Source organism: Orcinus orca, chromosome 6 (genome assembly GCF_937001465.1).
Source record: "Orcinus orca chromosome 6, mOrcOrc1.1, whole genome shotgun sequence".
NCBI lineage: Eukaryota > Metazoa > Chordata > Mammalia > Artiodactyla > Delphinidae > Orcinus > Orcinus orca.
This window is the reverse complement of record NC_064564.1, coordinates 119,150,502-119,162,706: the sequence shown is the minus strand read 5'-3', so window position 1 is coordinate 119,162,706 and position 12,205 is coordinate 119,150,502. Positions and strand designations below refer to the sequence as shown.

At 53.3% G+C, this 12,205-nt stretch overlaps 1 protein-coding gene across 4 annotated transcripts in view; it reads left to right on the top strand.

Annotated features, from left to right (window-relative positions):
• CAMSAP1 (calmodulin regulated spectrin associated protein 1) overlaps positions 1–12,205 on the top strand; it is a 55,239-nt gene that overhangs the window by 13,217 nt on the left and 29,817 nt on the right. For all 4 annotated transcript variants that reach the window (XR_007478214.1, XM_049711705.1, XM_049711704.1 and 1 more), the window contains exons 3-4: positions 4,456–4,718; positions 5,531–5,692. Coding sequence is in view for 3 of the 4 variants with exons in the window: in XM_049711705.1 (XP_049567662.1) it covers positions 4,456–4,718; positions 5,531–5,692 (425 nt within the window). In the remaining variant the exon portion in view is untranslated. The remainder of the gene's footprint in view (positions 1–4,455; positions 4,719–5,530; positions 5,693–12,205) is intronic.

Below are 12,205 nucleotides of genomic sequence, written 5' to 3'. Positions count from 1 at the left end.
TTTATACAATTTTTAAAGGTTACTTTCCATTTACAATTATTACAAAGTATCAGCTAGATTCCCTGCGTTGCACAACACATCCTTGAGCCTTCGTCACACCCAGTTGTTTGTACCCTCCTCTCCGCCACCACTGGTAACCACTAGTTTGTTCTATCTGTGAGTCCGCTTCTGTTTTGTTCATCTTTTGAATCTGTCATTGAATTTCTTGTTGATAACGGTATTTTGCAGTTCTGAAGGTTTGGTTTTTTTTTTTAATAGTTTTTATTTCTCTGTTAATAACTTATATCTTTCCGTTTGTTTCAAGAGGGCCTCGTGGGGCCTTGTTTTAAAGTCTTCAGTAATTCTAACATCTGGGTCATCTCAGGGTTGGCGTCTGTTGACTCTCTTTTCCCCTGAGAATTGGTCACGCTTTCCTGTCTCTATGTGTTGAGTACTTATGGATTGTGTCCTGGACATTTTTTAAAAATTAATTATTTTTGGCTGCATTGGGTCTTCGTTGCTGCACGCGGGCTTTCTCTAGTTGTGGTGAGCGGGGGCTACTCTTTGTTGCGGTGCACATGCTTCTCACTGCGGTGGCTTCTTTTGTTTCAGAGCACAGGCTCTAGGCGTGCGGGCTTCAGTAGTTGTGGTGTGCGGGCTCAGTAGTTGTGGCTTGTGGGCCCTAGAGCGCAGGCTCAGTAGTTGTGGTGCGAGGGCTTAGTTGCTCCGTGGCATGTGGGACCTTCCCGCATCAGGGCTCGAACCCGTGTCCCCTGCATTGGCAGGCGGATTCTTTTTTTTTTTTTTTTTTTTTTTCCGGTACGCGGGCTTCTCACTGTTGTGGCCTCTCCTGCTGCGGAGCACAGGCTCCGGACGCGCAGGCTCAGCAGCCATGGCTCACGGGCCCAGCCGCTCCGCGGCATGTGGGGTCTTCCCGCACCAGGGCACGAACCCGCGTCTCTGCCTCGGCAGGCAGACTCCCAACCACTGCGCCACCAGGGAGCCCCTGCCCTGGACACTTAGAATCTTATGCTGTGAGCCTGTTTCTGCTGAAATCTTTTGGGTGATGCTTGTGTTTTTGGTGCTCTGTTAGCAGCTGGGTGGCAGTAAACCCCGGTAAGTTCAGACCAGAAGTCTGTTTGGCCATGTGTGGGCAGTGGTTCCAAGGTCAGTTCGGTTCTCTGGGTCTGTCACACATGGGCCACTTGGGGTCACCAGGACAGTGTACACGGGTTCAGGATTCCTTATCCACTCCCTCTTCTCTGTGGTCCCCCACCCCCTCTCCCGGGGTTCCCAGGGATCTCTCTTCCTGGCTTGTTGACTAGAAGCCAAGCCTGTGTGTTTCCCACAACCGAGCCTGCCTCAGCAAAGGGGGGGAAAAGCGCCCGTGGTGCCCACCTATCCCGCCACCGCTGGGATATGGTTTTGTTCTGGAGCTCGCCTGGTGTAGGGGAGGAGAGTCACTGGGCTGTGCCCGGTGGGGCCAGCTGCTGGCTGTTTTCTTTCCCGTCTGTCTGGCATCTCCAGTGAAGGGTGGGGTGCAGGCAGGGCTCCAGAATTAGAAGCCCTCTGTGAGTGCCTGTTTCCACAGCCAGAGTGTATAAGTAAGGGACTTCTCGACGGAGCCCGTCAGCCACCTCTGCAGCCCGTCTAGTGGATTCTTGGGTACAGATGTTTCTGCCTGTGAGCCCACAGGACATTCTGGCTTAGTTGGTCTGGGGTGGGGTGGACACTGCCGTGGTTTTGAAGCTCTCAGGTGGTGAGGCTCACTGCCCTGCTGTGTCGTGGAGGCTTGCCGTCGTGGTTTTCCTCAGACTGGGTTGGAACCCGTCTTGGGCTTCAGGTTGGGGTTGGCGCCTACCTGGGAGTCCTTGCCCACCCCCCCATGTGCTGCCACGTCTCCGTTCCCCCCCCCCCCCCCCCGGTGAGTCATGTGGCCTTGGTAGACAGGATGGGACAACGTGTGACAGCAACAGGAGGAGTGCTTCCTTGGTGGTCTTTTTAGCCTGATAATACAATTGATAACTAATACTTGCGTGAGTTTTGTTGCGCTCCAGGCTCCGCTCGTAGCGTGGTGACTTACACGTACGTTTTGATTCAGTCCTCTCCCAACCCCGGAGACAGGCCTTCGTAGTGTCCATGGTTTGCACTCGAGGCCGGGATTCTGACCGGCCAGGTGAGAGGCGCACCCGGTCAAGGCCAGGCTGACGTGCTCGGGTCCTGTTCTCAGCGCACATGCTGTCCTCTAGCTCCGATCCTCTGTTCACCCGACCAGCTGGCGCCCTGTTCCTTCTTCTGCGTGGACCGCCGACCCTGTTTTACCTGTAGTCTTGTCCGCATCCTCTAGCCCTTCTCGCGGCCTTCCCAGCAGGCCCGCTTCAGAGTCCTGAGCCTCGAGGGCTGTGGCCACAGCTGCAGGACCGTGCTTGCTTTGTCTCCTGATGTTTCTGCTGAATGACAGTGGCCCTCAGACAGCCGCGCCTCACACCTGTGTCCCCAAGGCAGCGTCCTCAGGCCACTGTCCCACCAGCTCGGTCCGGCTCAGCGCTTGGCGGTGACGCCCACACGGGTCCTTGCGCCGTTGCGGCTGCTGACCGAGGGCCCCTGGGCAGTGGGATGGCCGTGCCCCCGCCCGTGTCGGGAGACGGGAGGGCGAGCGAGCCGGAGGGTGAGCGGGGAGGGGCGGGTCCCGGCGCTGTCCCCGGAGGTGACCCTGCCTCCCTCCCAGGCTCACTTCCCAGCCAGCTGCGTCCGGGTCCTGCCCTGACTCCCGGCGTGGGTCCCCCCTGCTCCCCGCCGACGGAGAAGGTGGCCCCCTGTGCTGAGTGAGCGCCGTCCGCGCTCCTGGGTGGGGTCACCTCGAGGTGTGGCCTGAGCGTGGGCGCCGCGGGGGTGGCCGGGGTGGGGGTGGGGCGGAGTGAGAGAGCAGAGACCCGGGCTCAGCCCCAGGCCGCACGGCCGAGCGAGTCGCACGGAGGTCTGGTTTCCCGGTGCATCTGAACCTGACGTTTACACTGGACTGTAGTCTATCAGGTGTGCAGCAGCGTTATGTCTAAAAGACATACACGGCTTCGTTAAAAACACTCTGTTGGGGACTTCCCTCATGGCGCCGTGGTTAAGAATCCGCCTGCCAGTGCAGGGGACACGGGTTCGAGCCCTGGTCCAGGAAGATCCCACATGCCGGGGAGCAACTTAGCCTGTGCGCCACAACTACTGAACCTGCGCTCTAGAGCCTGCAAGCCACAACTATGGAGCCTGCGTGCCACAGCTACTGAAGCCTGTGCGCCTAGAGCCTGTGCTCCACAAGAGAAGCCACCGCAATGAGAAGCCCGCGCACTGCAACGAAGAGTAGCCCCCGCTCGCCGCAACGAGAGAAAGCCCATGTGCAGCAACGAAGACCAATGCCGCCAAAAAAAGAAAAAAAAACCCAAAACACTCTTGCTACGAAATTCCAGTTACAATAGACTGCAGAACACCTTAACAAATATAATAGTAATGACAAAGTTTGAAAACTGCAAGAGTTACTAAAATGGCACACAGACACAAAGTGAGCAAATGCTGTTGGAAAAATGGAGCTCAGAGACTGGCTAGGCGCAGGCTTCCCCCAGACCTTTAACCTGGAGAAAACGCAGTGTCCGCAGAGCGCAGCAAAGTGAGGTGCAGCTGGACTGGACTGCAGAGTCCCCCCTTTGGGGGACAGTGGTTGACAGCTTGCAGAGCAAGCGTGAAGGACAGCGGGGGGGGAGACTGTCGTAGCCGCCGGGAAAGCTCTGCACACACGGCGGGGGTGTGTATGGGAAGCGGTGTAGATGCCGTGGATCACGCTGGGTTCATCGTTGGTTTCTGACTCTCGTGGCCTTGGGCATGTTGCTGACTTTCTCTGTGCCTCGGTTTCCTCATTTGTGACGTAGGGACAGAAGTGTTGATTTGATGGGATCGAGGGGATGCTTGGTAACATGGCTCATATCGTTTTGTGCCGCCCGGTCCAAAGATGCGCAGAGGCTCACGGCTGCGGTTCCGGCCTGGTTGTCGCAGCAGCGGCAGGCCTGGCTCTTTCCTCTAAAGACCTGGCGTCTGGCCTTGAAATCACGGGATTTGACAGCAGATGGGGATGCACCTGGCTCCCTCCCCAGGGCTGGTGCCGGGTGCTCGGTGTGGCCTGGCTGTGCGCGGTCCTGGCCTCCCTTCGGCCCACGAGCCCCCTCCGGCTCCCACACCTGCTCCTTGCTCTCCTGCGTCGGGAGAGATGCTCGTGGGGGTTGGGCGGTGGCGTTGCCCAGTGCTGTGCGTGGCTTGCTCGCCTCTGCTGGTGGAGGAGGGCAGCGCTTGCCGAGTAGCTGGGGTCTCGCACGTGGTTAGTTGCCTGTCGTCGTTCACAGCCCCTCTGTCCGTCGTCTGTGTGCCGTCGGCCCTGAGCCATGTGTGGAGAGAGTGGGGGTGCCGTCGTGCTCATGCGGCGGTCTCTCCCCCGTGCAGATGACATCCCGGAGGACCTCAGGGACCCCTTCTACATCGACCAGTACGAGCAGGAGCACGTCAAGCCCCCGGTCATCAGGCTGCTGCTGTCCAGCGAGCTGTACTGCCGCGTCTGCGGCCTCATCCTCAGAGGGGACCAGGTGGCCGCTCTGCAGGGACACCAGGCTGTCATCCAGGCCCTGTCCCGGAAAGGGATTTACGTGATGGAGAGTGACGACACCCCCGTGACGGAGCCTGATCTCAGCCACGCGCCCATAAAGATGGTGAGTGGCCTGGGCGGCGGGCGGGGGCGGCTGGTGGGCTGCCGCTGTCCCCCTGCGGCGCAGCAGAGTCACCCCCAAAGTTCAGGGTTCGAGAGCACCTCTCCGCGGGCCAGGGGCTGATTTGGAAAGGGGGAGGGAGCAGATTCCTGTCGGCTTTTTCTCACGGGGAGCAAACGTTTTGCGCGTGCTGTGCCGTAGAATTGCCGAGCCCACCCTCTTAGGTTGTTTCACGTGTATCTTCTAAGTATTTTTGTGCCAAAATAAAGAAGGAAATGCACCCGTCCTCCCCGAGCGTCTCCCCGCAGCTTTCCCGGAAAGCCATCCCACCTGTGTGACTCTCCCAGGCTGCTCCAGGTCTACGCCGCTGTGGCAACTCCTGCGTGGCTTTAAGCTTCGGCCGTTCTCAGGCGCTCTGCGTTCTGTGGCTTTTCGCTCTTGGCCTTGGTGGATGTGTGTTGTGGATCGAGGGGATGTTACTGGTTCTGGGAAGAAAGGGCTCGAAGGCCTGGCGTGAGCTCAGTGTGCCGGGCCCCTGAGGCCCCAGGGGCCTGTGGTGGTCTTGGGGCCTCAGGCACGTCTCTTGGCCCCTTGTACCTTGGCCCACAGCTGAGCAGTAGGGAAGCCCCGGGCTCTCATGGGGTCGTCAGAGATGAGGAAGTGGGGGTCACGTACAAGTAGAGATCTGAGTGCCTCCTTAGGTGCAGAGGAAGACAGACAACGGAGGCGTTCAGCTGTGGGTCTAGGGAGGGTCTCTGCGTTGACCCGGGGCGGAAAGGCAAGGTTGGGTGACTGACTGCTGCCTCTGCCCCCAGAGCGCCCACATGGCGATGGTGGACGCACTCATGATGGCCTACACCGTGGAGATGATCAGCATTGAGAAGGTGGTGGCCAGCGTCAAGCGCTTCTCCACGTTCAGTGCCTCGAAAGAGCTTCCCTACGACCTTGAGGACGCCATGGTCTTCTGGGTCAACAAGGTGAGCGCTGGGGCCCTGCCCGGAACGGGGGCGAGCGGCATGAGTGGCCGGGGTGCTCCTTGACTGTGGGTCCTCTTCCCCCTGAGAGCAGCGCCCTCCTGTGTGTCCTGCTGTGACCCGGGCCCAGCAGCGGCCTCGGACGTGTGTCCACTGTGGTTCAGACAGAGGGGAGCAGCACGGGCCTGTAGAAAGCACAGGTGTGCTGGTGGCGCACGTTAATAAATTCGTTTTATTTTTATCTCAAGCACGTACGTGCGTCATGGAGATCTCAGTTTAGAAGGCATTTTGATTAAGAGAAAAATGGTACCTTCCTAAATGCTGTGATTTTCCTTTTATGTTTCGAAGCTTACAAGGTGCCTCTCTATACAGTCTTCATAAAGAATGTTCATTTTTCGTGGTGTGTGATTAGAGGATTACCTGACCAAAGCCTTTTGGTCATTAAGCCTCCTCATTTGCCGAAAGGTATTCCATTAGGGACACTTTATTAAGCAGAGGAAATGGAACGTGGAGCAGCTCCTTGCAGAGTTGTATCACATGCAGGAAATTTGGAGTTATTTCCTTACACAGTTTGCACATGTATTCCCTGCCACGTGAGGGCTTTATCAGAGGTGAGGTGAAAGTCTGTGGCCGTGGGATTAGTTGAAGAACGCAGCAGAGCCTGGCAGAGTCCGCGTGCTGCTCCCTTGGACGGCCGCCTCGTCGCGGTGATGCCGCCCTGCTCTCTACTTGGTTTCCTCCCTCGTGTGGGTCCGGGGCAGCGAGTGGATGAGCAGGCCGCCTTCACCCTCTGACCCCTCAGTGAGGTGGAGGGCTTTTCTAGGACTCCTGTGGAGCCTCTGGTCCTGGTGGGACTCGGGAGCTGGCCGGTGGCCACGAGGGCGCGTCCCGGTGGCGGCACCTCCTCGTCCTCGTGCCCTGGCTTCACATAGTAGTACGTGCGGGAAGCGTCCCACGGGGATTTGGTTAAAAAAATGATGTTCTGAAGTGATATTTCCACGGGAGCCCGGGTGTGATCCGAGCCCGAGCTCCCTTCCTGTGGCCACAGGTTCAGATTTTCTTTTCCTTTTCCTTTAACAACTTGTATCGATTTTCCCCCCTTATGGAAGGAATGGCATGGTCATTATAGACGTTTAGAAAACAGGGATGAGCAAGCAGAAGAAAGCGGAAGTCCCCCATGGCCCTGCCACCTGCACACGTAGTGTCCTGCAGTGAAGTGTACTAACTTCCCATAGTTTGTATTTATCTGGGTGTAACCTCCATACTTAAAGGCACAGTTGGGGTCTTCCAGGCACTTGACCGTAGGCTGAGGTTTGCGTTTGGGGAGATGTGGTGAGTATGGCTCGGGCCATTCTGAGGCCACCCGCCCGCCTGCTGTGGTCTCGACACGTCGGGGCCGAGCTGTCCCCTCCCGCAATAAGCAGCCGTCTCCCTGAGCATCTCGGTGACTTCCGCCCACATGTTCCTGGTGGGTAGTGGTTGAGATTAAGCTGAGGTTCATTTTTAAAGGCTTTTGATTAGTTTTTGCCAAATTCTGACCATAAAGACTGTACCGTTTTTCTCGTACTGTTTAGTCTGTGTAAGTGTTTTTTCCGCCTGTGTCTTCTCATATACTGGATATTATTAAAAAATACCTGCCGGGCTTCCCTGGTGGCGCAGTGGTTGAGAGTCCGCCTGCCGATGCAGGGGACACGGGTTCGTGCCCCAGTCCAGGAAGATCCCACGTGCTGCGGAGCGGCTGGGCCCGTGAGCCATGGCCTCTGAGCCTGCGCGTCCGGAGCCTGTGCTCCGCAACGGGAGAGGCCACAACAGTGAGAGGCCCGCGTACCGCAAAAAGAAACAAACAAAAAACAAACCTGCCGAGTTGAGAGGTGAAAATTAGCCCCTTTTACTGTTATTGCTTCACTCGCTGATAAAGTTGAAGTTTAAGGAAGAGAGTGTATGTCTGGCTCTCTTTCTCCCTTTTGGGTAATTCGTTTTGGCCAGGGTTCTTTGGGTAGGGGTGGGGGAACGTGCCTTCCCCTTCCTGCCCAGGACCGTCCCGTTTCCAGGGTGTTTGCCGTGTGTTCCTCGGCGCTTCCCGGGTGCTCGTGGCCCGTTTGCCTGGGACTTGGTGGCCGGCCCGGCAGCACCGCTGTGTCTTCTGCCCCCATGTGGTGTCCCCGCCGTGTGGACACCGCCTCCTGACTTGCTGCTGTGACAGGTGTCCCCACCGCTCGGCGTGGTCACGTGGCCGCCTTGGCCAGGTCCGCAGTTGCACCTGACGCTGTGCTGACAGTGTGTGGGTTTGTCACAGCTCGCGCCCCTTCTCGTGCCGCGCTCCATTCTCCCAGGAGTTAATGCTGGCTTCAGCTCTTCATGATCCTTTTTCGCTTGCCCAGCATTTATGTTTTATTCCACGTACTCCATGTTTCACTGTTTCCTTAGCATCCGTGTGAGTTTCAGTTTCTCAGTTAGGAGGCTTTTCCTTCAGGTGGGTGCTCTGACCTCTGCACCCGCTGCTGTCCTGCAGGGTCTCCCCAGGGTCCCGTCAAGGGCGGGATCCCCGCAGTCGCTCCTTCCTGGGGCTCCTCTCAGGGGAGGATCCTCTGGTGCAGGGTGAGACGTGCTCCCGCCTCTGTGCCTTCGGCGGGTCTCTGCTCACGTGCCTTCCCTGAGCTGTGATGGGACCTTAGCTCCCCGCGGCCTCTCCACTGTGGACGCTGTCGCCTGACAGGCTTCCAGCCGGGCCTGGAGACCTTCCCTCCATCCTCACGCTGATGTGTTTTCTCTCCACAGAAAATTGCTGCACGTTTAATGAGGTTTGGGCTCTGGGGAGGTTTGACGTTGGTGAGTTTTCTCTTCAGCGTCAATCTTAGATGTCTAACAAGATCTGAAGTCTCTTGGAAACTCTGTCCCTAGGTTCCGTGTTCCCAGGATCGCGGCTGTGTGCGCACACCTGAGGCAGGTGTGAGCCCCCTCACACCCGCCCCAGCCTGCCTTTCTCCTGTGGGGTCTTTCAGGGGGTCGCTTCTCACGCTGGGCTCCGCGTGCGGGCGCCCTCATCCCCGTCAGCATCTCTGGATTCACCGGGCAGGCCTGTCAGGTGCCTCTGAGTTTCTCTTGCTGTGTGGCATCGATCTGGGGCCCGTCCTGCTGCAGACTGGATGGCACGCCGGCCACCTGAGATGCTTAGAGACCCCTCCGCTTGGCACTGGGCCAGCCCAGCTGCTGCCCCGGCCTGTGCGTCGTGTGGGGAGCGCGTCCTTGCAGTGCACCCCCGGCCCTGCTCGGAAAGGCCGCAGCTTACCCTTCCCACACCACGCCCTCTGAACCGGCCCCTCCCTCCTCGGGTGATCAGTCACCCTGGGGGCCCAAGTCGCTCCCTGGGGTTGGGGCCGCCACCGAGCCATCCGCCGGCGTCCTCGCCCTGTGTGAGTGTGGCTGGGTCGTCTCCTCTGTGTTCCGGGAGTTTTCCCGCGAACCATCTTGCTCTGGCTCTTTATTTTTTATGGACGCCCAGCCAGTAGCTTGAGTCTCTTACTAAAAACACTCCCCAGCTTTGCCCAAGCATGTTTTATGTACGATAAATGGACCCAGTTCCTTGAGTGTCGACAAGTGACTACATATGTTTAGCGTTCGCAGTCAAGGTAACATTTCCGTCATCCAAAAGCAGTTCCTCTGCACTCGTTGCAGTTAGATGGAGTCGCGTGGTAGGTACTCTTTCTGCGTCTTTCACTGACTACCGTGTTTTTGAAGTTGATCCACGTCATCGTGTCCATCAGTAGTTTGGTGCTTTTGAAACTCAGTCGGGTTCCACTGCACGAAGGCACTACAGCTTGTTTATCCGTTCACCTGTAGACGGGCACTCGGGTTGTTTCTGGTTTTGTCTGTTACGCATAGAGCTTCTGGGAACATTTGTGCACAAGTCTTGATGTGCGGATACATTTTCATCTCTTTGAGTAAATACTTAGGAGTGAGTTGCTGGGTCACATGACGATCAGTTTACCTTTAGAAGAAACTGTCCAAGTGTCCTCTGAAGTGACTGTGCCATCTTAGGCTCCCACTAGCAAGACAGGAGAATTCCAGTGTTCCACGTTCCGCTGACACTTGGTATCGTCAGTCTTCCGGTTTCGGCCGTTTGGGTGGATGTGCAGAGGTATGTCATGGGTTTAATTTGCATTTCTTTAATGACTAAAGATGTTTCTGTGTATCTTGTTAGGTGTTCACGTATTTTGCCCAATTTTTAATGAGGTTGTTTGTCTTAATGAGTTTCAAGAATATTTTATGTGTATAAAGATTTAGGGATCCAGTGCTTTCCACGGTATATATATATCCTTGTAATGTGTTTTTATTGTTTGGGTGTCAGGATAATGCGGGTGTCAAAAAAAGAGCTGGGAAGTATTCCCTCCTTCATTTTGTGAAACACTTTTTGTATTATTAGTATTACTAGTATTATTTTGTCCTTAAATCTTTGTTGGAGTCACTGGTGAAGCCATCTGGGCCTGGAGTTTTCTTGGAAGGTTTTAATTATGAATTCAGTTTCTTTAGTGTACTTATAAGGTGTTTAGGATTTCTGTTTAATTTTGTGACTTTTAAGGAATTTGTCAATTTTATTTAAATTTTTGACTATTGGCATATTCATATTTCTTTATCATCCTTTTAGTGTATTATGATCTGTAGTGATGTCCCCTCTTGTTTCCTGCTCTGTAATTTCTTTTTTTCTTCCCTTTGTTGGTCTGGTTTATCAACTTCATTAATCTAAAAAACCTGCTTTTGGTTTTTGTTGATTTCTCCAATTTTCTATTTAATTCCTCCTCTTGCTTTTATTATTTTTCTTTCTGTTTATTTTGAATTTATTTTTCTCTCCTTTCTAGTTTGTTAGAGTAGAAGATGAGTTCTTTTACACCTTTCTGCATTTTAATATAAACATTTAAAGTTGATAATTCCTCCTTAAGTAGTGCTTTAGCTGCACTGTGCACACTTTCATGTGTGGTGGTTTTCTTCATTCTCTAAAATATTTTGTTTTAGTTGCGAATTCTCGTTTCAGCAATGGATTATCTAGAAGTTTGTAGTTCAGTTTTCATATGTGTGGAGGTGGGGTGGTTCTAGGTACCTTAGTGTTTTGGTTTCGAATTCTGTCGAGGTCAGAGAGCGTAGTCTGTGTGGTTTCATTTCAGTCCTTCTGGACGTATCGAGACTTGTGGTCCACTGCGTGGTCTTGCAGAGTGTTCCGTGTGCACTTGAAAAGCAGCCGTGTGTTCTGCTGTTGTCAGGGGAGTGCTTTGTGAGTGTCAGTTCAGGTTGGTTTGGGTGTGTTTGCGTCGCTGGAGTCTCAGTCACTCACCCAGGGAGGAGAGTTCATCTCCAGCAGTGATTTTGTCTGTTTAACCTTTTGGTTGTGTCAGATTTTGCTTTGTGTATTTTTAGTCTGTTGTTACATTTATACGTGTTTAGGATTTTTCTGTCCTTTTGTGGTCGTGCAATGTCTCTTTATCACAGGTGACAGTCCTTGCCTCCGGCCTTGGCATGGCCAGTGTGTGCACGACTTGTCTTTCTATTTAAAGCGAGTTTCCACCTGGGCCTTACCATTGGCGTGTTCAACTTAATTGCATTTCACGTGATTGTGGAGACGTCTGGGTTTTACGTCTTGTCTCCCTTCCGTATCTTTTCTCTGTCTTCCTTCTTTCCTGGCGTAGTTTGGATTCGGCGTTTTTACTCCATTTCGTCTCCAGTATTTTTGGGGGGGCTGCTTCAGGGTTCACAAATTTCATCTTCAGGTTTTCATAGTCTGCCTTCAAATAAAGTGATAGCATTTAGCAAATAAGATCAGAAATGTCTTTTCCCCTCTGGCCTTTGTGCCACTGTTGTCATTCATTTCATTACAGCCCCAGATAAGTTACTTTCACCCTCAGCAGCCAGTTATCTTTTAAAGTAATTAAAAATGGTTAGCAATATTTATCCACATATTTCCCATTTTTATTGCTCTTCGTTCCCTTGTATAGATGAAGAGTTCTCAAACCTTTTGGTCTCAGAACCCCTTTACACTCTTAAATACCGTGGTCCTCAAAGAATTTTTAGAAAATCTCTCAATATTTACTGTATTAGAAATTAAAAACAGGAACATTTAAAAATATTTATTAATTCACTTAAAAGTAACAGCTCATTCCATGTTAATGTAAGCGATGTGTTTTTAATGAAAAATAACTGTATTCTCAAAAATGGAACAAGTGGTGGTGTTTTACAGTTTTGTAAGTTTCTTTAATGTCTGGCTTACCAGAAGACAGCTGGGTTCTTACCTGCCTTTGCATTTCATCTGCTACAATATGTTGTTTTTATTGATGTAAAGGAAGAAAGTCTGGTTTCACGTGGATACGTAGTTGACGAGGGGACAGTGCTTTCATAATCTTTTCAGATAGTTACGCACATCTCTTTTTGATTCTATACCAAAACTTGACAAGTGGTAGTTTCTTGAAGGCTATTTGAAATATGGAATTTGAAACTGTTACCAGTTAACTTTTTTTTTTTTTTTTGCGG